Source organism: Notolepis coatsorum, assembly GCF_963971535.1.
Source record: "Notolepis coatsorum genome assembly, chromosome: 1".
Lineage (NCBI taxonomy): Eukaryota > Metazoa > Chordata > Actinopteri > Aulopiformes > Paralepididae > Notolepis > Notolepis coatsorum.
In genome coordinates this window covers 225,751,060-225,778,559 of record NC_140165.1, presented here as the reverse complement: position 1 = coordinate 225,778,559, position 27,500 = coordinate 225,751,060, and the positions used below count along the sequence as shown (strand labels likewise).

General features: G+C 41.4%; 1 protein-coding gene across 1 annotated transcript in view; it reads left to right on the top strand.

Moving 5' to 3' along the window:
• Positions 1-27,500, top strand: part of si (sucrase-isomaltase) — a gene marked incomplete at its 5' end in the record, with an annotated part of 323,712 nt that overhangs the window by 6,475 nt on the left and 289,737 nt on the right. Inside the window, 4 exons of the mRNA XM_084309006.1 lie at positions 12,698-12,783; positions 13,090-13,210; positions 16,686-16,795; positions 16,975-17,126. Coding sequence (XP_084165132.1) covers positions 12,698-12,783; positions 13,090-13,210; positions 16,686-16,795; positions 16,975-17,126 — 469 coding nt within the window. The remainder of the gene's footprint in view (positions 1-12,697; positions 12,784-13,089; positions 13,211-16,685; positions 16,796-16,974; positions 17,127-27,500) is intronic.

Genomic DNA, 27,500 nt, shown 5'->3' with positions numbered 1-27,500 from the left:
GAATTCAGGATGTAATCAGGTAGAGAGTGCAGCCAGTCAATTTATCCATAAGGAAGAGAAATGTAGAAGAGGTAGGTTTGTACGCAGGCACGAGTCAGGTCAGCTAAAGGGAGCGAATGATTGGGAGATGCAGGTAGATTTGGGAGAAAAACTTCTCGACAAGAACTAGTTAGCACTAACTTGAGGCCATACCTAGTGTTATGGTCTACAAGTCAGCATATAGTGTATGAATATATTTGTTTTCACATGAGTATAGCACAAGGAAGTTATGCATGTGGCTATCCTGGGCAGTGAGAGCTAGCATGTAGGGGGTGGTTCTAGGACACTGGAGCTAACATGAGCCTTCCTAGGGGATTGTGGGCCTAAGTTAATGAAACACCAGTGAAGGGAGGTGCCCACTTGACAGCCCTGGTGATATGCTAGCTCTCACTGCTATCTATCTAGACATTGGGTCATGGAGGTCATTTGGTAGTATTGGCAGTACCTGGAGCTCGCACAACAGGGCTGTGGTGTGTGGGTGGATTAAGCAGCCACACATGCCCTGGGTCAAGCTAATTATACCTGGGAGAAGGTGTGGCTGTGCACCTGTTGCACATCGAGTGTGCACATGGGAGAGAGCCTTTGTCTAGACAACATGTACCATCTGCTCTAGCTTGTAGCATGGTCTAGTCTCTAGTGCCACATGGGTAATGCACGTTGGTTGGGAAATAGCTAAATTGACGAGAATTCTGGTTTGTGATGCAGCTAGTGATCGTATTTATAGCCTGTCCATGCAGGGAAGTCACTGGAAGGTTGGGTGCCAGGTTTGGTTAAACTAATCTTGGGTGGGTTACAGCACCATTTGGGTGGTGGCATACAGCCCCGCTGTGTCCTATGACTTGAATTGATTGTGTGGGTCAGCGATTTGTGACACATCTATTCATGGTATAGTTTTATAGTTCATATATAAAATCTAGCAGATGGTTGGGTTGGCACTAGGGCTGGGCGATACTTGCTAAAATGTGAATCACGATTTTCCTCCCTAAGAATTGAGATCACGATTCTCTCACGATTCTTTTTTATTTTTATTTTATAAAAACATTTATTGCACTTTCTTAAACGGACAACATAACACAGTGGTTCTCAACTGGTCTAGCCTCGGGACCCAACATTTTCCTTAGTCATTAAGTCGCAACCCAAATTTTTTAACCACTATGATTTATCAAAAAAAATAATTGCAGTAATACACAATCTTTCATGCACTGTTAGAAACATGAAATAAACACAAAAAAGTGCAACAAAAGTGCAACTAGGGCTAAAAACCCAATGAAATAAAATAATAATAAATAATATATGCTTCTTAGCAGATTTCTTAGCTTAACATAACAGACCTATGTTTGGGGGAACTAATGGGATAACTGGGGTTCCAACAAAAGTGCAACTAGGGCTAAAAACCCAATGAAATAAAATTATAATAATAAATAATTATGCTTCCTACTTCTTAGCTTAACATAACATACCTACGTTTGGGGGAACTAATGGGATAACTGGGGTTGCAACAAAAGTGCAACTACGGCTGAAAACACAATGAAATAAAATAATAATAATAATAATAATAATAATAATAAATAATATATCCTTCTTAGCAGACTTCTTAGCTTAACATCCCAGGGAACTAATGGGATAACTGGGGATGTTGTTTGCTCCTGACAAGAGTCTCAAAGTCTGGGATGATGGTAGACAAAGCAACTCTGAGGTCATGCTCAATGTCCAATCTGTTCCTCTGCTTTGTCTTCAGCTGGACCAGAGCTGAGAATATATACACACATCCGCGACCCACTCAAAATGGCCCCGCGACCCACTTTTGGGTCGCGACCCACCAGTTGAGAAACACTGACATAACATATATCAAAGTGCTTGACTTAAGATAACTTATATCTTAACTTATAACAAAGTGCTTGACTTAAACTTAAAAGTCTCTTGTAACATACAAAATAACTAGTCTCTTTTCCTCTCTTATTTTAGAACACTTAATCAAAGTGATTCACTTAAATGCTGCTGAACATAAAAAAAACTAGAATGTAAAATGTATGAATACACATTTAGGTGTGATTGCTTCATCAGTAATGAATGTTCGGTTAGAATGTTCAGAGTGAAATAGGATGTTCGCTTAGGGCTTTAGAATGTTCAATTATGGTTTTAACATGAAATAGAATGTTCAGTTACAGCTTTAGAATAAATAATAATACAAATAAAACCTCATCACATTATCACACAGTTATGTCTCGACTGTCGTTCGACACTGGGTGTACAGAGCAGACAATGCAACATTTGAAAAGTATTAAGTAGCACTTGTCTAGCGTCTTGATCATTTTCTTAAACCCCTCGTTTTGAACGGTGTTGATTGACTTGATGGATATGACGATGCACTGTATAACGTTTGCGTTATTGAGGCTTGTGTGGTCTGACGGCTGGGATTTTGTGATGTGGTTCTCCTTCATTGCTAAATCATATTCGACTTTATGGTGACGTTTGAGGTGGTTGTAGAGGTTGATCGTGTTACCTTGCATTGCTGCGATGGTGCCAAAGCATTGCTTGCAAAGTATGACTCCTCCTTGTACATCATCGTCAGGTTTAATTAAACCCGAAAAAGTTCCATACACTGGAATGTGCTCCTTTTTTCGGTATAAGCACAGTAATGGATACATCACTCTCTCCCTCACCAGCGGGATTTTCGTCAGTGTCGCTCATTTCTTTCTTTTTTCCTTTAGCTTGAAAATGTTTTGTCTTGCTCGTTCAACACGTGCCGTGTTGTTTATGAGCTCAGCTGTTTACTCAGCTGAGTAGCCTGGGGGAGGGGCATTGTGGGGAGGGCAGCGGCAGTGAGCGTTGTGAGTGAGGAAGAGAGAATAATAGGAGCAAGTGTTTTTAATGCAATTGATCTCCATTTTGACGCAAATGCAAATACATCAGAATCGCCGTCATTTAGAAATGAGATCGCATAGGTCTATGAATCGAGATTGGGGTCTTTTTACGATTAATTGCGCAGCCCTAGTTGGAACTATAAGCCAAAACCTCATAGAAGGCTAAAGTTCTGTTTATTCCTATAGGGCCAATAGGGTTCTTAAACCTTTTCTCATGCAGAGGCCTAAAAAGAACATTTCATCTTGCCAAGCGGCACAGGTTCCCAAAATCAATTGACTTGCCCAGGGACCCGGGTTCATCATGACATATGAGTGTTGTCACATGGAGACCTGCCAAAGCCGTAGAAACAATTTTGTGTTCTGACTGTTAGTTTCAGAAAACAGTCCCTGATGTGTTCTGTATTGATTAGTCTCACATAGCCAGGCCTTTCTCCCCTAACTTTGTTTTAGCACAGCACCATTGCAGGAGAAGGGTCTCATCAGAAGAGCACAACTCTGTGGATGAGATGATGATTCCTTTCATAGCAGCATCCACCAATATGCGAGGCCAGCCACAACCATGGGGGTTCAAAGTGTGGATGAGAGCTGGAATTTCTGGCATAATCTGTGACTTTGATGTGTACCAAGGTAGTGTCAGCGGAATACGAGCCAAATCTGAACTTGGATTGTCAGGTGATGAAGCTTGCCTCTACACTTCCAGAAGGTCGGAACTACAAGATCTATGCAGACAACTACTTCACCTCTGTCCCATTGGTAGTGAAGCTCCTTGATCGTGCAATTAATTACGTTGGAACAGCCAGGCAGGTACGCCTACCCAACTGTAACCTTGAAGACGAGAAGAGCTTGAAGAAAAAGGGGAGAGGAAGCTTTGATAACAGAATGGAGAAGAAACACAACAGCTGTGCTGTCAAATGGTATGACAACAGGGCGGTCACACTTGGGTCATCCTTTGCTGGACCAGAATCTGTGCAGGAGATTCGACGCTGGAACAAAGCCAACAAAACCTACATTGAAGTTGAGAGGCCTTACATTGTGGGTGCCTACAACAAATACATGGCAGGTGTGGATTTGTTATACTGGATTTGTTTACAGCCAAATACAAGTTCCCCATGAAATCCCGCTGCTGGTACATGTACATCTTCTGGCACACCATCATCCTCACTGTGATCAATGCCTGGCTCCTCTACATGTGGGATTGCAAAGCTCTCAAGATATCTAGGGACAATATACTGAACAGGAGACTGTTTCAGGTACAGCTAGCATCCTCTCTCATCCTGGTGAGAATGCATTTCTACTATTTACCTTTTGCAATATTTTTTTATATTTCACTGTTTGTAATATTTTTTACCTGTATTTCTAACATTTATCTTAATTGACTCTGTTTTAATCAGGTGAACACAACTCTCCAACCAACCAAACCAACGAGAAGACGACCACCTTCAGGCAATGGGAGCCAAATAACAAGGAGCCCTTTGACTGCTCAGAAGAGACCATCCTCAGGAGTTTGCAGACACTGCAAACCAAATTGCAGACACTGCAATAAAGGATACACCAACACGCAGTGCAGCAAGTGTGATGTTCGTCTTTGCTTTTCAGTGGACAATACAGTAGCTGTTTTTGGGCCTATCAATGGAAATGAACAGAATACAAATAATGAGGCTAGTAGGCTAGAACATGGCTGAACACTGGGAATAAGATGAACTTATGTTTTGTAAATACAATCTTATCCTGTTTTTTATTATTATTACTTAAAAAAATAAATCTTTTTGATGTTGTGCGTTATCCATCTCAGTATCTTGGTTTCTTTTTCTAGCTTGTATTTCTTTACTATCTTGTTCCATATATTTATAGTGAATTTGGTAATTGGGTCTATTAGTTGTTCCTTTCTTCTGTATAGCTCCCTGTCTCCTATTAGTGCCTGCACTTTGAGTCCCTCATTTTTTGTTTCTATGTCTTTCCATTTGGCTTCATAGTTCTCGTTGCACCAACATGTTACTATTATCAGCTGTGCTGCGTAGTAGTAATCTTCTAAACTAGGTATTGCCATTCCTCCTTTCTCCTTTGGTAATTGTAGAGTCACATATCTTATCCTTGGCCTTTTCCCCCCCCATATGAATCTTGATATCTGTTTATTCCATTCCCTGAACTGGCTTTGTGGTATTAATATAGGTAGAGCCTGAAATAGGTATAGTAACCTTGGTAATATATTCATCTTTATAATTTCGATCCTTGAGCTAAAGTCTAGAGGCATTACTGTCCATCTTTCTAGGTCTCGCTTGATTTTCTGATTAATCTGTGTATAGTTTGCATCGTATAGTCCCTCCACCCCTCTTGTAATATTCACTCCTAGGTATCTGATCCTGTCCATATCCCATTTAATCTTGTATTTGTCTTTGAACTCTGTCGTTGGGGTGTAGTTCAATGTTAAGGTCTGTGTCTTTGTTACGTTAAGTCTATATCCTGAGTAATATCCATATTCTGTCAGTAAATCCATCAGTGTCGGGAAGCTTGTGTATGGTTGTCTCATATATACTATCACATCATCTGCGAACAGTCCTAATTTATGTTCTGTTCCCCTTATCTCCACCCCTTTGATGTCCTCGGTCTGTAATTAGTTGAGCCAGTGGTTCGATGAATATATCGAAGAGTGTCGGCGAAAGACAACAGCCCTGTCTTGTAGCCCTCTCTAGTTTGATCCGGTCCGTCGGGTTGCCGTTTACTTTAATCCTTGCCGTTGGTTCTTGATATAATGCCCTAATTGTTTTCATCGCGTTTTTGTCTAGTCCAAATTTCTCTAATACTTTATATAGGAATATCCAGCTTACACTGTCGAATGCTTTTTCTGCATCCAGGCTAACTAGTACTGCACTTCCTCCTTCTTTTTGTATCTCCTCTACTATCTGCACTGTCTTTCTTATGTTGTCCTGTGTTTTTCTTCCTTTAATGAATCCGGTCTGGTCTTCGTCTATAATATCTGGCATAAATGTCTCAAATCTTTTGGATATTATCGATGTATACATCTTGTAATCTACATTAAGTATGGACACACAAATTTAAACCAGGGAAAGAAGATCATGGGTTCAAAATATGGGGGAGGGGGGGCATAACAGCAATATGTACAATAACAGAAGGAGGGGAGATCCAGACTCTACAAAAATTGAAAGAAAGATTCGGACTAGAGAATAGCGACCACTTTAGATATTTACAGATTAGGGACTACTACAACAAAGAAATAAAACTAGACAAAGACAAAGAACAGAATGGGATAATTAAGATAATGGTAAAAGCATACGAAGGAAGGAAGGGGGGGGGGTATCAGCACTATATCAGGCAATAATGGACAGCAAGGACATCACAACCAAATATATAAAGGAAAAGTGGGAGAAGGAATTAGAAACGGAGATAACAGAAGAAGAATGGTATAACATATGTAAGATACAACACACAACCACAGGGTCAAGGATATGGAGGGAGTTTGGGTGGAAAAACATAATTCGATTTTTTATAACCCAGAAATACAGGGCAACTATACACCAACACAGAAACCATGCTGGAGAAAATGTGGACAGGAAATAGCAAACCACACACACATATTCTGGGGATGTCAGATAATAAAGAACTATTGGGAAGAGATAGGAGGGATAATAAATGAAATAGTAGGATATGAAATACCCCAGACAGGACAAGTATTGTATTTAGGGAACTTAACACAGGAAGTAATGCAGGGGAAAGATATATACTTGATTAAGATATTACTAGTAGCAGCCAAGAAAGCACTGACGAAAATGTGGTATAGAGTAGAAGCACCGACGAGGGAACAATGGACAGAGATAGTGGGTGGGATACAGGAAATGGAGATAATCACATATAGGCTGAGGCTACAAGACGAGAAGTTTGAGTCAAAATGGGAGAAGTGGGAAGAGTATAGGAAAAAAAGAAATTATTATTATTAATTTATTTTAGGTCAACTCGTCATTTGATTTTGATACTAATTTTTCTAATATCAGCTATATCTTTTAGTTCTTATCTATCGAATTCTATTGTACTGTCGTTTATAATTTTGACCGCCAATTGTATTATTGTATGTGGATGTTTTGTTTGTAAATCAAAAAACTGAAAATAAAAATGTAAGTATAAAAAAATATATATATATCTATTCATAAAGAAATATGACTGATGTGTGATTATTATTAATGATATATTGTTATGGGGCTAAGTAAGCAATCAAACCTGCATGCAAAATAACCTTTAGTTGTTCTGTATATTTGTTCAGACAGATCTGAGTACAAATACAGAAATTCTGCTGTCAGCTAGGGCCAATGTTGCCATGTCCCTAAAAACGTACGGAAATGTAAACATTTTGAAAACCCTTTCATTTCTGCATCAGAGGCCTCCTACAACAACATCTGTAAGGCAAAAATAAATGTTGCTAATATTTTTCTATATTTGGGCTTTACAGGGTTAATGGGGTTTACAGCTGTATAGACATTCTACTATAGCAAGTGTGTGCATCACTTCAACCAATGGGGGACTGTAATTAGTATGGCTGCCTCCATGCGACAATGTCATCAGTCCTGATCTACCCCACAGTGCAAAGCTTCTTAACATCCTCTATTAGCTAGCATTATCACTAATGCTATTAGTTCCAAAGATTTGAACTAATCAATTAGATTGACAGCTATCAAATGGTGCAGCTAACAGCTACTGTTAAATATCATCTTTCATTAACACTAGCTAGTGTTAGCTGTAACATTACATAGCATGTCTAAAGATTGGTAGATTCGATCATTTGCATTGTGGGGTAGATTAGGAGACCTGCTCTACATGTGAGCAGCCATGGAGACACAACACATCATACTCTGAAAACCACACCCTCCAGAGAGGAAACAATCAGCGCTGTAATATGCAAACAAGGGGGTCAAACCTAACTAAATGCTTATAGCTAGTTAAAAACATGAAATATCAGCATGTCAAAGGATTATTGTAGCACCCTGGTCCTACCAGAGAGCAAGGTATGTTGACAATATACTGTCAATATATCCAGGTTATACAAACAATATACTGTCAATATCTCCAGGTTAGACACACAATATAATATACTGTCAATATCTCCAGGTTTGACACCACAGGAGGGAGGAAGAGTAGTACAAATAGCTTATAACTAAAATGATGATGGGCCAAGTTAGCTGTTAGCAAGCTAATGTTATATTCCGTAAAGGGAAGGAATAACTTCCAACTTTAACTTTGACTGAAGGTCATTCCAGCTGGGCCCTCATTTATCAATGTTGCGTACGCACAGATATGTGCTTAACCCGTGCGTACGACCATTTCTAAGCAAAGTGTGGGATTTATCAATTTGAACGTGAACTTGACTTTGTGCTTATGTCTACGCACAGCTCGGAGCATGCGTAGCTGACGCCCAGTGGTAGAATATCGTTACTACGGCATATGCGCTCCTCAGTTCATGCATTAGTTTCAACGTGGAAATAAGCTTTCATGCATTACTCCTGACACTGGCGCGTGTTCTGTATGAACCGTAATTCATTATAGTTCATTGTAAAATAGCGACAGTAGTGTAATTATAACGGGCTCATGCGCGAACAAGAGGTTGGCTTGCTTGTTTGGCACGGGGGGGGCAGACGCAGAACACCTAGTGTAACTGCCGCCGTGTCATAGTGTAATTCAAGTTAAGCTTCAGTATGATGTCATAGTAGAACCGGTTAGAACAGGCTAGAACGTTCTGGAACGGTCTTGAGGTTTGAGGATGCTGCAGTGATGTCATAGCAGACCTTCCAGAACTGCGCTCCACAGTGTATAAATAGAGAGAACTTACAAGCATCAGAGTTGTATCAGAGGATATAGCGTTATTGTATTTATTAGTATTGGACAGGCAAGGATGAGAAGAAGAAGAGGGTAAACAATCAAAAGTTGATTTACCAGAGGCCTAACTATGGAAACCATACCACTAGCGTAGTATAAGAACTGAGGAGGGCAGTAATACGCCTGCGGGAAATTCAAAAGAAGAAAGAAGAAGAAGAGCTCATCAAAAGAACTGCGGAGGGCAGTAATACGCCACGATGCGTCTACACTGCCGGAAATTCTAAAGAAGAAGAGGAAGAAGGGTTCTCTCTCTCACTTCTCAACCACCATCAACCACCTAGCCCCTTTCGTGACTGTGATGCACCGAGTGAATCCACAGTCACTTGCTCCTCAATAGGAAACCAACCTAGATTTACCCTGAATGACTGGTTCTGACCGAACCGTTCGTTATACAAGAATCACAGAGACGTTTCAAAGGTACTCACAGTTGCAGGAGGGTTTCGGACAGAGATACGGGATGGTTTGAAAGCTCTGCATTGCTAATACACATTTTAAATAATTTTCATAAACTGGTCAACACTGCATTATTTCCGGCGTTGTGTGCATGATGTGCATGCGCTGTGATCACACCAGGCAGCCAACGCCGGAAATAATGCCGTGGTTTTCAAAAAAGCATTTTTCCGGGGCGCCGCAGTGGCGAACCACATAGCGCGCTCAGCCGCGACACGGGCGACCCAGGTTCGATTCCCGAATCCGTCGTTATTTCCCGAATGTCTTCCCCCCACTCTGTTTCCCGTTTCTCCTCTGTCTCTCCCTACTGGACTGTCCAGTAGTAATAAAGCGATAAAACGCCAAAAAATAAATCGTAAAAAAAAAAAAAGCATTTTTCCAAAAACAAATCTTGAAAAAGAGGGGTTGTCTTATAATCAGGGTCGTCTTATATTCAGACGAATACTGTAAATCGGGATGGTGCTCGGAACTATGAGGTTCAGGTATCATCTTGTGAACGCTGCACGTTAGCTAGCATCTCTCTGCTTCTTATGTGACACGTACAGAAATCTATTGGGTGAAGGGATGAGAAGAAGAATATAGACAGATAAACACTGTATGAGGCTATAGACTGACTATAGACAGATAAACACAGGATGAGACTATAGACTGACTATAGACAGAGAAACACAGGATGAGACTATAGACTGACTATAGACAGATAAACACCAGACGAGACTATAGACTGACTATAGACAGATACACACTGTATGAGGCTATAGACTGACTATAGACAGATAAACACAGGATGAGACTATAGACTGACTATAGACAGAGAAACACAGGATGAGGCTATAGACTGACTATAGACAGATAAACACAGGATGAGACTATAGACTGACTATATACAGAGAAACACAGGATAAGACTATAGACTGACTATAGACAGAGAAACACAGGGTGAGACTATAGACTGACTATAGACAGATAAACGTAGGATGAGACTATAGACTGACTAAACAGAGAAACACTGTATGAGACTATAGACTGACTATAGACAGAGAAACACTATGATACTATAGACTGACTATAGACAGATAAACACAGGGTGAGACTATAGACTGACTATAGACAGAGACACACTGTATGAGACTATAGACTGACTATAGACAGAGAAACACAGTATGAGACTATAGACTGACTATAGACAGAGAAACACTGAGACTATAGACTGACAACTATAGACAGAGAAACACCAGATGAGACTATAGACTGACTATAGACAGAGAAACACAGGATGAGACTATAGACTTACTATAGACCAGGGGTCTCAAACTCGCCACCCGCGGGCCAATTGCGGCCCGCTGGATGATATTTTGCGGCCCCCTACTTTACATCAAAGTTTAGTGTTAGTGCGGCCCGCGCGCAACTGTTTGCCGCGTCGTTGCGCGAGTTGGACGTTTTATTTATTTGATCACTTGTAGGCTACCATAGCGCAGGCTCATGACAGCAACGTTACGTTAGTGACTTGGTTGAAACGTGATTCCGGAGTGATACCAAGTAAAGTGGAAGGAAAATATATCCTGTCACCCAGTGCGTATGGCAGGCATCCTCAAAATTCTCCGCTATCTCCTCTGCGACTGCAAGCAGTGCTCTGCATGTCCGGCTGCACTGATCCACTGTCTGTGTCTGTCTACTCTGGTCCAATCACATTCAGCGTCCCGTCAGCGTTTCCCCCCCCACCCACAGTCTGCGAATCAGAGCGTAGGGCGGGTCTTCACGGAATGCGTGTCGTCTCTTTCAACGGTCCGAGTCAGAGCAAGAGTTGACAGCGCATCTACACTACAGGTAGTCTAATCTGCAGGTACTGTAGCTAGTAACCTCGTTCCCAGTTTTATCTCCGTGAGATAAATGTAGCTAGTAGCCTAGTTTCGCCAGCAGGCAGCTAGTAGAAAAATATGGAATGTGGCCAGTAAAAGAAAAGTCGACAGTGAAAAGAGCTGCAATTCAAAGGTGAATGGACTGAAAAATATGCGTGCATCCTCCCAGCACCAAACCAATGTGCCTAATATGCCAAGAAACGGTAGCTCTTGTGAAGAGTGGCAATTTGAAATGCCACTACGAAACAAAACACAGTTATTTTGATGCAAGCTTTCCTCAAAATTCAGTGCTAAGAACCACAAACATAAATGGAATGAAATCATCATATCAAGCTGCAAGCAGAATTATTGTTAAATCTATGTCACAATGAGAAAAAGCAACCAAGTCCTCACTCAGTGGCATGGGTTTTGGCTAAACACAAGAAGTCATTCTCTGATGCATACATAATAAAATAATGTTTGACTGAAGTGATTTGAAGGCAAACAAAAGCAAATCCCCCTCAGATAGCACAGCAACCAGAATAACTGAAATACTGGCTGGTGATTTGATTAAACAGCTTTGTGATAGAATCAAAAAATGCACAGTGCATTTCCATAGCTATGGATGAGTCCACTGACACCACTGAGAAGCCTATGTTCTGAAGAACCGTTCATGTTCTGAAGAACCGTTCATGTTCTGAAATGTTATTGCTAAAGATTGAGAAGATTGGATCAGTTGTACTTTTTTTGGAATACTTGAAACCCTTTTTTTGTGGAATATTTGATGCAGCCCAGCCTCACCCAGACTCTACCTCCAGCGGCCCCCAGGTAAATTGAGTTTGAGACCCCTGCTATAGACAGAGAAACACCAGATGAGACTATAGACTGGGCGTTGGAGCCTTTATTCTGAAAGGGGCTATATTCAAGATCTTCCAGATGTGGACCATGTATACACTCAATCGCATACAAAAGCGTGGACTAGCACACACAATACAAATCCAACATCAAACTTCCCTGTGGTAAAAAAATAAGTGCGTTTCAAGTCTAGTTTCCAATGATGTCCGTATATTTGTTGTTGCTTTGAAATCGAGCCCCACTAGGGCCTTGCAAAGCCAGCAATATGTCGGCCATATTGCTGCTTCCTTGTTATTCTTTGTTATTGTTTTATGGGCCGTAAAATAATATCAAGGAAGCAGCAATATGGCAGGACAAGTGCAGATAAAAATGAGTCTTAAATTAGACCATGGGGCCATAGCAGCAATCATAGTGGATGGCATTTTGGGATTTAACCCTTTAACAGAACTGCTATTTGAAATGAGAAGATACTGTATATGTCAAGGTCTCAGAAGATATCAAATTATGTGGACTTAAAATATTACCTTTTTTAAAGTTGATGACCTTGCATTAGCAACACAGTGTCTAAGGTACGAATCAATTGCTCATTGCAGACACGCTGTAGCTCAAAGTATGCTTTTCAATCAGCAGATAAAGAACATGCACATGTTCCTAAATCAGGCTCTCTATTCTCAACTTTGAATCTGCTCCAGGGGAAATGTGAGGGGGAGGCATACGCCATTTAAGGAACAAACATGTGTCTGCTTGTGTTTCATGACCTTTCAATAACAGAAACCACAGATGTAGTAGACCCTCAGTGTCCCACCATCGCCCTGGCGGAGAGGGTGGACTGTTTCCCTGACGCCGGAGCCTCCAAGGTACATGTTTCAGAGTAGCAGTGATGATGAAGGTGATGGAGATGATAACCTCATGATGATAATACTGTCAATAATGTTGGTTGTGGTGGTAGAGTAGGGGACAATAATCATGATGAGGATGATGATGGCAAAATAATATTGATTGATTATGGTATTGATGATGACATTTACATTTAGTCGTTTAGTCATTTAGCTGACTGTTGATGATGATGATCATGATGATTGTGGTAGAGGTGGTGACAAAACTGATAATGGTGATAATATGTATTGATGATGGTGAGTGATGATGATGATGACCCTCTACAGCGAGGCTGTGCGCAGAGAGGATGCTGCTGGGGTCCCTTGGACGGGAGGCATGTCCCCTGGTGCTTCTTCTCCACCAATCACGGATACATGGTGGAGTCAGTGGAGACGCCTAACCCATACGGTATGAAAGATTCTCCTCTCCTCTCCTCTCCTCTCCTCTCCTCTCCTCTCCTCTCCTCTCCTCTCCTCTCCTCTCCTCTCCTCTCCTCTCCTCTCCTCTCCTCTCCTCTCCTCTCCTCTCCTCTCCTCTCCTCGTCACGTCACGTCACGTCACGTCACGTCACGTCTCGTCTCGTCTCGTCTCGTCTCGTCTCGTCTCGTCTCGTCTCGTCTCGTCTCGTCACGTCACGTCACGTCACGTCACTTCACTTCACTTCACTTCACTTCACTTCACTTCTCTTCTCTTCTCTTCTCTTCTCTTCTCTTCTCTTCTCTTCTCTTCACTTCACTTCACTTCACTTCACTTCACTTCACTTCACTTCACTTCACTTCCCTTCACTTCACTTCACTTCACTTCACTTCACTTCACTTCACTTCACTTCACTTCACTTCACTTCACTTCTCTTATTTCCTTTCCTCAACTCTCCTCTGGTCTCCTCCTCTCCTCCTCTCGTCTCGTCTCGTTTCCTCTACTCTCGTCTCGTCTCGTCTCGTCTCGTCTACTCTCGTCTCGTCTCGTCTCGTCTCGTCTCGTCTCCTCTCGTCTCGTCTCGTCTCGTCTCGTCTCGTCTCGTCTCCTCTCCTCTCCTCTCGTCTCCTCTCATCTTGTCTCACCTTGTGTCCTCTACTCTCTTCCCTTCTCTCCAATCTCTCTCTCTCTCTGGCAATCTTGCTTTCATACATTATTTGTCCACAGTTTCCATGTATTTTACCTGTCATTCCATCTCTCTGCCTAAGGCGTGGGCTTTCTCTGAAAAAAGGCACATATGAAGAAAACACAAGTGCCATTAAAGGTCCAGGTTTTCCTATTTTCCGCTCGATTACACTACCTTATGTGCACTCAGTCATTGCCTGAAATCGACGGAGACATTGACCAATTGTTGATGCAATCTTCAGCTAACACTTTCAATTACCTTTATCGAATTCTTATTTAATTCTTTATTTTCTTTCATATGTTTCATTTCTTTCTTTTTAATGGTTTGTTTGATGTGGCAACTGTTCAGAGGAAATGGCAGCTGTGAGAGAAACAGCCAGAGGCTAAGATTCAACAATGGTTTCTAATATCAGAATGACTTGAGACTTTACTCAAGGTCTGTTAACCACAATAAACAACGGACATCAATCAGAACATTACAGGGCACTCCTTCAGTGATTTTCAAACATGCAAAATTAACCCTTGCAATGCAGAACCATACGATTATATTTAGATTTAGATTTTGTCATTTAGCTGACGCTTTTATCCATAGCAATTTACAAGTTCTGTACAACAAGTCAGCAGGAAGTGTACAACTCAGGAACATGCAAATGGCCTTGTAGAAGTGGAGCAATCTTCCATTTACTTAGGTATATGCTGACATTATTATAGGTAGTAATATATGTATATAATTCAGTAGCAAAGTGCATGATAGTAAAAGACAGTACGAAGGTTAGTATTTATTTATTTAATACATTCTTTTATTTGATATATTCATTGAAAACGTGTGTGTTTTTAGTCGACGGTGGATCATTGGTCAGGTTTCAGCTGTCCTGACTATGGTGGGATATGGTGGGACATATGACTCTGACTTGACATTCTATTGGACAGCCCATGCACATGTACTGTATTTGAAATTGTAAAATCAAATCAGAGTGAGAATGTGATATATCACATAAGAAAGTACTCAGTCTCTACTAGTCTTTAATTAACTATGAATACACTCAACACTCACCAACTCACCACGTATAATAATAATAATAATAATAATAATAATAATAATAATAATAATAATAATAATAATAATAATAATAATAATAATAATAATAAACCAAAATGTTTACCTTTCATACAAAGTGCTTCACAGCAGTGATGTAGACACAAAATAGACAAACTGAGCATAAAAGTAGCATCATTATAGACAAGCATAACATGAGCTGAGAATTTACATTAAAACCTCCTGAATTTTTTTTTATAGAAGAGATTGTAATAGAACATGAAAAGTGCAACTTTCACCTTTCCACACTTATTGCTATATGGTATATATGATATACTGTACGTCTGCGGTACTTAATGTATTCAGCGGATGATGTTACCCAGAGGTGGAAAGTAAATGGCTTAAACTTAGCTCTGAGTAAACAAGAAGCTCAATTAGCTTTGTGAGCCAAATGCAGTGGTCTGTTGCGGTCTTTGATCATGCCAGTAACCTGGCGTGCCATCTGGATCTCAGAAGCTCACATTTCAAGTCGCTACGCCATCCATCTGCTCACCAATTGAAACGCTCCCCTTGAAATGCATTCCTCAGAACCGGTACGACCAGCCCGTCCGTGTAGCGCCGGACTTCTCCAAGGAAACCAAGGAGATTTTTAATTTAGCCATATGGGGTTACATTGCCAAATGAAATCAACCCAGATGGCTTGATACAGAGCAGATCAGGCTTTCAGACCTAGGATTTGCGTCTAGTTAAAGGGGAAGAAATTCACCCCGACCGCAGGATTTGTGGAGTCCAAATGTACACAAACGGATAGCCCTACCACCGGGAAATGAGAAATAGAAATGTTTTCACTCTATAGTCGATTGACTGAGCTCTTGACAAGGACTTAGGACACTTGATGGCAAATCAATAAGCAATTTTAATTGTATTTTCTGTATGACTGTTTGTGACTGTGTTGAAGGGTTGTTTATGTAAAAGAAATGTAAATCCATACTCCATGGAAAATAAGGAAGGTTCCAATAAACTAATGTGCTAACTACATAACTCTTCAGGATTCTAATATGTATATACCCCACATTGTGATTGAGATTGTTTTAACCCTATACTTTTGTAAAAAAAAATATTCTTAGAGCTCAAATGAATTTCCATTGTCATCAAATTGGTCCATCAGTCAGTCCGTCAGTTGTCAGTAGTTGTAAAGGATATCAGAGAGTTAGTAATGACACTCCTGACATCCTGATATTCCACAATAAACAATTTTCTGCCAGAATTATCATCATTGTACTATTGGGGCAGCGGTGGCCTAAAGGTGGTTCAATCCCCCGGCCCGACAGGAAGAATCTGGGCGGGGAATGAATAACCATAACAACCACTGAAGTGCCCTTGAGCAAGGCACTTAACCCCGAACAGCTCCAGTGGAGTTGCTCATTGGCCAACAGTGTCAGGCTGTGTTTGTACTGGGCAATGAACTGTGTGAGTGTAAAGCAGGGTGTTGCTGAAAAATAATATTCATGCTCAGAGAACCTACCCTGGGTAAATAAAGGTTAAATTAATATATATATCAATAATATACAGTAAACATTAAATATATATAGATTCTGTCTGCTTCTCACTTTCAACATTGTCCAGCCCAGCAGTCTGCGTTGGGACTATCCTCTAAGGAATAATTTATTGTGGCATTTTCATAATTTTATTAATACCACTATTGATTTTCTATGTATTTTCTCTATTCCTGGTATTTCGTTGCAGTAATGAATGGCCGCCTAAAGAGAATGGCTGCTCCCTCCCTGTTCGGGGCAGACATAGAGGAGCTCTCATTTCACGCTGAGATGCAGTCATCCAACCGACTACGATTCAAGGTATACACACACACACACACACACACACACACACACACACACACACACACACACACACACACACACACACACACACACACACACACACACACACACACACACACACACACACACACACACACACACACACACACACACACACACAAGCACTGTTTGAGGTGTGCGATGTCCCTCCCCAGATCTCAGACGCCCATAAGGAGCGGTTTGAGGTCCCTCATGAGCACGTGAACAGGGCCTCTCACGGCCAGCGCTCTCCCATCAGCAGCACTCTGGAGCTCTCACACAAGCCCTTTGGCCTCATCGTCCGCAGGAGGGAGACCAAGAGAGTGCTGTGAGTCAACTGTGTGTGTGTGTGTGTGTGTGTGTGTGTGTGTGTGTGTGTGTGTGTGTGTGTGTGTGTGTGTGTGTGTGTGTGTGTGTGTGTGTGTGTGTGTGTGTGTGTGTGTGTGTGTGTGTGTGTGTGTGTGTGCGCGTGCATGTGTGTGTGTGTGTGTGTCTGTGTGTGTCCCAGTACGCTACAGGATAGATTTTAAGGTTCTCCTATTTGTTTTTAAAGCCCTTAATGGTCACACACCCTCCTACATCTCAGACCTCCTATCCCCCTATTCCAACACCAGGTCCCTCAGGTCAGCCGATCAGAGGCTCCTGACAGTCCGGAGGTCTAACCTCAAGCTCAGGGGGGGCCGTGCCTTTGCTATCGCAGCCCCTGAACTGTGGAACAGCATCCCCACCTCCATTAGGCTCGCCCCCTCGATAGATGTCTTCAAATCGAGGCTCAAAACCCACTTCTACCTACTAGCCTTTCCCGTTCACTGACTCATGCCCTGTTTTTCTATGTGTTTGCCTGTGTGCCCTCCCATAAAACGGAGTGTGATTGTTGTCTATATGTATCTTGTGTATTTACCCTCTGTACAGCACTTTGGTTGACACGCGTCATGTGAAATGTGCTTTATAAATAAATTTGATTGATTGATTGATTGTGTGTACCTTGAATCGTAGTTGTTGGATGACTGCATTAGCTAGAACACTGTGTCAATATGTCATATTCATGTATTCCAAGCTACCATAATTAAAAATGATTCTGGGTTCACCTTTGCATATCCACTAATGCTCTTCATTGGAAAGGTTAACTCCATTAATGGACGATTGCAAGCAATCTGTTGTGATCTGCTTAGAGATGGTTTGTGGACCATAATGCGAAGTCATTGCGGCGCGGATGCATTGTACCCGCACAATGCAACACGCCATTGTTCCATTTCCCGCGCCAGTCTTCCAAGACAACAAGGCGGATTAATTACGCCTGTGTCACTCTAGGCACGCTCGGTAAGCCCTGGGTGACATTAGAGCAATCAATTACACAGCCACAAACCACACACATAATGCAACCGCACACACTCTCATGCTCTCCGGTAAAAACGATTGTGCCGTTAAACCATCATTAACGTCAATACTACACAAGGCATTAAAACCCTTGTTACTGCTAGTACTCTATTACCGAATGAAGAATAAGGCTAAATGGACATCTTGTCTTTGGATAGACCTCTCACGTATGTCGGCAATGCATTCTTCAACCCAAAATAAGGGAGGGCGGGTCACTCCACCTTCCACACCGTGGGTCAATGAATGGGTTATTAAACTAGCTTCCTCTGTGGTTCACACAGGCACTTTACCTTGAACGAGGTCTTCGTTCTCTCTCTCTCTGATAAGGCTGGGGACTTTGATTTTAAGTGTTTATTTATTATGACATTAATTTGTGGAGGCACTCTAGACACTCTTTTCTCCCTTTCTTCAAAAACTGAGCATGTTTGAGCCATATGGATCAATTGGACCATTCATATCAGCGGAGCTTCATAGCCGGCCCACGGTCTTCAGCCGATCAGTGTGAACAGCCAGGCTCCTGCTCTTCTGGTGTGAACAGCCAGGCTCCTGCTCTTCTGGTGTGAACAGCCAGGCTCCTGCTCTTCTGATGTGAACAGCCAGGCTCCTGCTCTTCTGGTGTGAACAGCCAGGCTCCTGCCCTTCTGGTGTGAACAGCCAGGCTCCTGCTCTTCTGATGTGAACAGCCAGGCTCCTGGTCTTCTGGGGTGAACAGCCAGGCTCCTGATCTTCTGGTGTGAACAGCCAGGCTCCATGCTCTTCTGGTGAGAACAGCCAGGCTCCTGGTCTTCTGGGGTGAACAGCCAGGCTCCTGATCTTCTGGTGTGAACAGCCAGGCTCCTGCTCTTCTGATGTGAACAGCCAGGCTCCTGGTCTTCTGGGGTGAACAGCCAGGCTCCTGATCTTCTGGTGTGAACAGCCAGGCTCCATGCTCTTCTGGTGAGAACAGCCAGGCTCCTGGTCTTCTGGTGTAAACAGCCAGGCTTCTGCTCTTCTGGTGAGAACAGCCAGGCTCCTTCTCTGATGTGGTGAACAGCCAGGCTTCTAGTGTGAACAGCCAGGCTCCATGCTCTTCTGGTGTGAACAGCCAGGCTCCTGCTCTTCTGGTGTGAACAGCCAGGCTCCTGCTCTTCTGGTGTGAACAGCCAGGCTCTGCCCTTCTGGTGTGAACAGCCAGGCTCTGCTCTTCTGGTGTGAACAGCCAGGCTCTGCTCTTCTGATGTGAACAGCCAGGCTCTGCCCTTCTGATATGGTGAACAGCCAGCTTGCTCCAGAAGTGACACTTCACGACACCTCTGCATCCCTGGCCACACAGAAGCAAAAGAGACAATCCAGATGATTTTTTACAGGAAGTGCATTTTTGGTCCATCCTAATTGAATGATTCTAGGAGTTTTTCCTTACCTTCACGTGGTTTATGTCTGTTTATTTATTTTACATTTTATTTAGGTTTTTTGTTTTGTTCTTGATTTATTGTGATGTTTCTTCTTGACTTCTTGTTTAAAGAAGATGTGTCCGGCCCACGGGACATTAACGTGTGTTGTCGGGCCTTACAAATACATTTGATTTGATTTAGCTCTACTTTCAGTTATTTTATTCATTACAGCAGGAGTGGAACTGAATAGCATTGCCATTTTACTGAAGTGAATGAAGGAGATTGAATGAATTCATTTTCACCTTGGAGGGCTCTTGAGTTGTTGGCTCGGCCTCACAGCCCACAGCCAGCACACACTTCACCTCCGCACAAGTGTCAGCATTATATCACTGGCTAACCTTCGGCTTCTATCAGAAGCTTATCTTGCTTTAATGTTCTGCACTTAGCCCACTGTCGATGTGCATATAGTTAATTATTCACCATTGAGTCCAGTGTACCGTCACCATCATCATCATCAAATGGGGCGGGCTCTACAGTGGCTTTTCTGATCACTTCTTCTGCAGGAATGTCTGCCTTTCTCATTTTTGTAGCCTATGCTGTCTGACTTGCTGGAACCCCATCTGCCCCCCTCTCTCTCTCTCTCTCTCTCTCTCTCTCTCTCTCTCTCTCTCTCTCTCTCTCTGACTCTCTTTCTCTCTCTCTATCTCTCTCTCTCTGCACACACGCACACACACACACACACACACACACACACACACACACACACACACACACACACACACAGTAATAATCATACATAGTCACATAAACAAGTGCCACGATAGACACATTGAAGATGACATGACATGTTCTCTATCTCCCCTCTCTCTCTCTCTCTCTCTCTCTCTCTCTCTCTCTCTCTCTCTCTCTCTCTCTCTCTCTCTCTCTCTCTCTCTCTCTCTCTCTCACACTGCCTTATCTCTCTCTCTCTCTCTCTCTCTCTATCCCTCTCACTGCCTTCTCTCTCTCCCCTGTTTTTTCTCTGTATTTCTCTCTTTCTCACTGCCTTCTCTCTCTCTATCTCTCTCACTGCCTTCTCTCTCTCTACCCCCTGTTTTTTCTCTGTATTTCTCTCTCTCTCACTGCCTTCTCTCTCTCTATCTCTCTCACTGCCTTCTCTCTCTCTCCCCCCTGTTTTTTCTCTCTATTTCTCTCTCACACTGCTTTCTCTCTCACTGCCTTCTCTCTCTTTCCTCCCTGTTTTTTCTCTCTGTCTCTCTCTCTATAAAATCATAGGACAAAGAATATGTAATGTAATAATGACGGTGGGTGTAGTGGCTGTAGAATCAACGATTACATAGCTCTAGGTTTGGGCACAACAAACACTGCATGGGTGTAGTGTGTACAAATCAGTGGCAGAGGTCAGTAGCAGAAAGAGCGATACAATTGAAGAAAATGTGTTTTATTCGTTGACAAAACACCACCCCCTGTTTTACCTATGGCTATTTTAAGAACCCATGCATGTAAAACACATTTCTTTCAGTGTCTCTTAATTACAAATAATTTATAAAAGAATATATAAGAAATGTTCTGAGGATGAGTTTATTAATGATGAATGAAAAAATGTACTCTGGAATACTATGCTAGAAACAAGGCATACAGAGGCTGCATTAGAGACCTTTATGGAATTATTTACAGATGTCTGTGACAAACACACTCCTGTAAAGAAGCTCTCCGTCAGAGCAATCAAAACATCCTGGCTGGATCCTGAATTGAAAAACTGCATGAAAGAAAGAGACCGACTGAAAAAAGTAGCTATTGCATTAGAGAATCCAGAAGATTGGAAAGTTTACCGCTCATTGAGAAACAAAATAACCGAAATGAATAGGCAGAAGAAAAAACATTATTATCAAACCAGATTGGAGGAGTGTAAAGGGGACAGTAAGAGACTATGGAAAACATTGAATGAAGCTATGGGTAGAAATAAAATGGGCAAAACTGTTATGGTTTGTAACCGACCCCAATCGCACAACACAAGACAGGTATGAGAGTAAGCCAAGAACTGGGCATTTATTGAAAACAACAGAAAACGGCACTGTCCCTTTAAGGGAGAACACAAAATACAGGAAAACAAGAACTTGGGAAAATAGGCACAGTGCCTTTAAGAGGCGAGCTGGCTAAGGGGAAGGCTAAGGGAAAGGCTAACGGACAGGGCCAGGGCAAGGGACAGGGCAGGAAAACAGGGAGGACTAGGAGGACTGGACAGGGAAGACTAGGAGGACTAGGAGGACTGGACAGGGAGGACTAGGAGGACTAGAGAGGACTGGACAGGGAGGACTAGGAGGACTGGACAGGGAGGACTAGGAGGACAAGAAGGACTGGACAGGGAGGACTAGGAGGACTAGAGAGGGGAGACAGGGACAGAGGCCCGCGGAGGCGGGCTGGGGACAGGGAGGACTAGGAGGACTAGGAGGACTGGACAAGGAGGACTAGGAGGACTAGAAGGACTGGACAGGGAGGACTAGGAGGACTAGAAGGACTGGACAACAGGGGGGCGAGGGCTGGAGCTGCTTACAGGGATGGAGAAGGAGCGCGCAGGCTAGACGTCTGGAGGAGAGCGCGCCGGCTCGGAGAGCGCATCTGGCGCGGAGGTCTGAGTGGTGCGCGTCTGCTTGGAGTACGCGCCGGTACGGAGAGCGCATCTGGCGCGGAGTCTGGATGCGCGTCTGGATGCGCGTCTGGAGTGAAGAGCGCGTCTGGCGCGGAGTCTGGATGCGCGTCTGGAGTGCGTCTGGATGCGCGTCTGGAGTGCGTCTGGATGCGCGTCTGGATGCGCGTCTGGAGTGAAGAGCGCGTCTGGCTCGGAGGTCTGGAGTGGAACACTGGAATACCTCCCGTAGAGGATTAGAGAGCGCAGTACAGTGTCTCCCTCCAGGCAAACGGCGACAGGTGGCGAAGGCTTGAGCGCATCTCACGCCGGAGATGAAACAGCATAACAGACAGAAACAGAAACTCCCGTAGGAGCCTACAGATTGAGAACCTCCCGTAGGAGTTTGCTGATAGAGATATGATACGGAACGACCCGACCAGGACTGAGGGGAAGAGCGAGGTATTTAAAGCCCACAGGGGCGCTAATTAGAATACACATCAGGTGCGTGAAGGTAATTGATACTTGAACTAGAAGAGTGTGTTCGGCACGAACCAATCAAACAGATACTGACAGATAGTCCAAGGGTGTGGGCTGCTGAAGAGCAGACGAGGCTAAACGAGCGCGAGGGTGGGGGCTGGAGAAGTGAGGAGAACAGGGAATTAAAGGTCCAGGGAAAGGCCATCATTTATTGAGTCAGATGGTATATTCATCACTAAACCATTTGACATTGCAACCCATTTCAACAACTACTTTGTTTCCAAGGTAAACACAATTAGAAATCAAATGTTGCCAATGAGTGGTAAGCTGTCAGACTCTGTAATTAAAAAACATATTATGTATGACAAGAAATGCCGATTTAAATTCAGGAGCACACGTCCAAATGATATTGAAAAGCTCCTCTTAGCACTTAAACCAGATAAACCGTGCAGTGTTGATAATCTGAATGGAAAACTGCTACAAAAATCTGCAAAATAGTGCCACTATCCAATATATTTAATTTATGTTTTGAAGAGAGGGTCTTTCCTCAGCCTTGAAAAATAGCTAAAGTAACTCCACTACCAAAGAACTGTAAAGAGCCATTTACAGGTTCAAACAGTAGGCCCATTAGTATTTTACCAGTAATAGGTAAGTTATTGGAAGGAATTGTGTTCAAGCAGATTCAAAAGTATTTCAACGAAAACAACATAAATTTTGATTTCCAGCATGCATACAAAGTAGGATACAGTCTACAGGAACTGCTTTAACATCTCTTACAGATAGCTGGCTACAACTGATCGATAGGAAGTTAGTTGTGGGTACAGTGCTCATGGATTTCAGTGCGGCTTTCGACATCATAGATCATGATGACCTATTATTGAAATTATACACATATGGGTTTGAAGACACTGCCATGGAATGGATGAGAAGCTACTTGTCTAATAGACAACAATGTGTTATATTTAATGGTTCCATGTCAAATATGGTAACACTCCAGTGTGGTATTCCCCAAGGAAGTTGTCTTGGACCCCTCCTTTACTCTATATTTGTAAATGTTATGCCTTATGTATTGGAAAGTGCAGGTATAGCGATTTATGCTGATGATACAACTATATATGCATCCGCTGAGAGCACAGAACAAGTGAATAAGATACTTCAGAGTGAATTATTTATGATTTTGAATTGGATAACTGAAAACAGACTAAAATTAAATGTAGCAAAAACAAAATGTCTTATACTTGGCTCTAAATATGGCTTAAGGTCGGAGCATAGACTTGAGTCTCTCATTACAAGACGCTGGTGTGATTATGGATGATAAATTAACATGGAAATCGCACATAGCAGGGCGGCTACGTGGCATAGTGGGCAAGGCGCTCGCCACGAAATCTGGAGACGCTGGGCTTGCCTGTTCGAGCCCAGCGCTCCACATTTGCTTTCAGTTTAGCTGGTCGTCCGTACTAATACACATTGGCCGTATTAGGGGGTGGGAAACTGATGGGTGGGGATCGGGCGTTGTGGACAGCGACTCCTACAGGTCGGTTGGTGCGCCTGCGCAGTAGAATCAGGAAGTGTCGGGGGCAGTATGAGCCTCCCACGCGTTACTCCTCGCCACTGAGAGATCGAGCTGCGCAGGTGAAAAGATGCGACTGCTATTACCTCAAGTACCGGAGGGGACTTGTGCTATGTATGACTTAGTCCACATTGCAGCCGGCTTGTGGGAGGCAAGAAACAGCGTTCGTGACAGGGGAGGGTTGAATTGGATGTTACGAAAATTGGGATGGGAGAAAATATAGAAAATGGGAGAAAAAGTGGATCAAAAAAGGAAATCGCACATAGCACACGTTAAAAAAAAGATGTCCAAGAGTATTTTTGTTATGAATAAAGTAAAGGATGTGTTAGAGTATGAGGCAATGAGAACACTCTACTGTTCACTCATCTCACCTTATATCAGTCATTGTGTTGAAGTATGGGGGAATACTTATGGGACCAATATAAAACCATTATATATACTACAGAAGTGGGCTGTAAGAATCACACATAAAGTGAGTTATCGAGAACACACAAATACATTTTTATAAATCTAGAATAATTAAACTTGAAGACATGGTTAAGTTTCAAACAATGTTAATTATGTTTAGGGCAATACATAATACACTGCCAGAAAAACTACAAAATCTTTTTCATTTAGAAAGTGAGTTTAGTAGGAGAAAATACAATTTTAAACATCAGTTTGCACGTACCACACTTAAACAGATGTGTCCTTCAGTTATTGGTGTAAAGATGTGGAATTCTCTCCATAGCGAGCTTAAGGGATGTAATAGTGTTTATCAATTCAAAAAAAATTATAAAAATAAAAAATTGAGTCAGTATGAAAATCAAATGTGATCTGAATAGTGAGATATTTTCTTTTTTGTTCTCTTTTTTTTAATAATAATAATAATAATAATAATAATTATTATTATTATTATTATTATTATTATTATTATTATTATTATTATTATTATTATTATTATTATTATTATTATTATTATTATTATTATTATTATTATTATTATTATTATTATTATTATTATTATTATTATTATTATTATTATTGTTATTATTATTGTTGTTGTTGTTGTTGTTGTTGTTGTTGTTGTTGTTGTTGTTGTTGTTGTTGTTGTTGTTGTTGTTGTTGTTGTTGTTGTTGTTGTTGTTGTTGTTGTTGTTGTTGTTGTTGTTGTTATTATTATTATTATTATTATTATTATTATTATTATTATTATTATTATTATTATTATTATTATTATTATTATTATTATTATGATTATTATTATTATTATTATTATTATTATTATTATTATTATTATTATTATTATTATTATTATTATTATTATTATTATTATTATTATTATTATTATTATTATTATTATTATTATTATTATTATTATTATTATTATTATTATTATTATTATTATTATTATTATTATTATTATTATTATTATTATTATTTAAATTTTTCTTGTTTAACTGTGGATTGTGTGTTTCTTGTATAATGGTATAAATTATTATTTGTGCAAATTCGGTTGTACGCCGACCATTAAGTAAATACTTGTTTAGTTTAGGAATAAGGGGCAGGTAACTATAAGATTTATTCTTCTTCCTGCTTCTTTTGTCCATGGAATGATAATTATGATTGTGTAATGAAGAAACTCTGATTGTATGATTCTATGTGGCAAATAAATACTCTGAATCTGAATCTGAATCTGGTATTGAACAAGTGAAGGAGGCCAAATTGTTGGGTGTAACTATTGACGAGGCACTACTTTGGTCTACCCAGATTAATACCAGGATGGGTAGAAACATCTCCATAATACGAATAAATGCTTACCTCCTAACGAATACAACAATTAAAATGGTAGTACAATCTTTAGTCTTCTCCCATCTTGACTACTGCCCAGCAATTTGGTCTAGCGCCTCAAAGCAAGAGCTTAGTAAACCCCAGCTCATTCAAAATAGAGCTGCCAGACTCACTCTTCACTGCTCTATAAGGAATAGTGTGGAGGGAATGCATGCTAGACTGTCGTGGATGAGGGTGGACGAGAGACTAGCATGCAGTTTGATTAGGTTTTTAAAGAACATTTGTACCTTGGGTAAACCCACTCAATTATATTCTATGCTTTTATCCACCAATGAAAGACATGACCATAATACCAGACATGCTTCATGTAGTCGCTTTACCCTACCTCTGCCTAGAACCAACGCTCTAAAGAAAACGGCAATGTATAGAGCCATAACATATTGGAATAGGATCCCATTACATATTAATCGGACGGAAAACAAGGACAGTTTCAAAAAGAAACTTAAAGGAGCCATAATCCGGAAGGAAATCAATATATGTCATGCATGAGTGTAGCTGCAGCCATGTTATACAAAACGTCTTCTGTTTATTTTGTGTGCTTTTTTCTTTTTAAAGCTATGGTGAAATTGATTCAAGGCTATTTTAGACCACATCATTCTATATTTTACATTTACATTTTGTCATTGAGATGACGCTTGTATCCGGAGTGTCGTGGTGTTATGAATAACTCTCTCATGCTTTGTATAAAGATGACTGTGCCAGGCTTTATTATCTCTACCAGGCGAAAGCCTGGGGGAGATCATGTAATCGGTCCAATCGGTGTGTGTGTGTGTCTGTCTGTGTGTGTCTGTCTGTGTGTGTGTGTGTGTGTGTGTCTGTCTGTCTGTGTGTGTGTCTGTGTGTGTGTGTGTGTCTGTGTATCTGTCTGCAGCAATTATGAAAACTACAGGAAATGTAAATGTGAAAACACATCGCTACCTACAGGTCTAACGATCCCACATGAGCGCTGAATGAGCTACACATGTTTTAGTAACATTGATGAGCATTCTGCACGAGCTACAAGTGTTTAGTAACATTGATGAGCATTCTGCACGAGCTACATGTGTTTTAGTAACATTTATGAGCATTCTGTACGAGCTGTTTTAGTAACATTGATGAGCATTCTGTACGAGCTACGCATGTTTTAGTAACATTGATGAGAATTCTGTACGAGCTACACGTGTTTTAGTAACATTGATGAGCATTCTGTACGAGCTACATGTGTTTTAGTAACATTGATGAGCATTCTGAAAACGCAATTCTTAAAAAGATTCACTTTTAAAAACAATCTTAAATTGTATTTAACACTTTGATCGCCATCATCATAATTTACCATCCCTAGCCAGCTCTATTTGTCTATGGAGAAGTTCCCCTTCTTTGCAGGGCTATAACTTTTTAAATTCTATTGCTAAATTGACATTATTATGGCCCATTCAATGTCCTATATCTATTGTTCAGGGTGTAGCAACG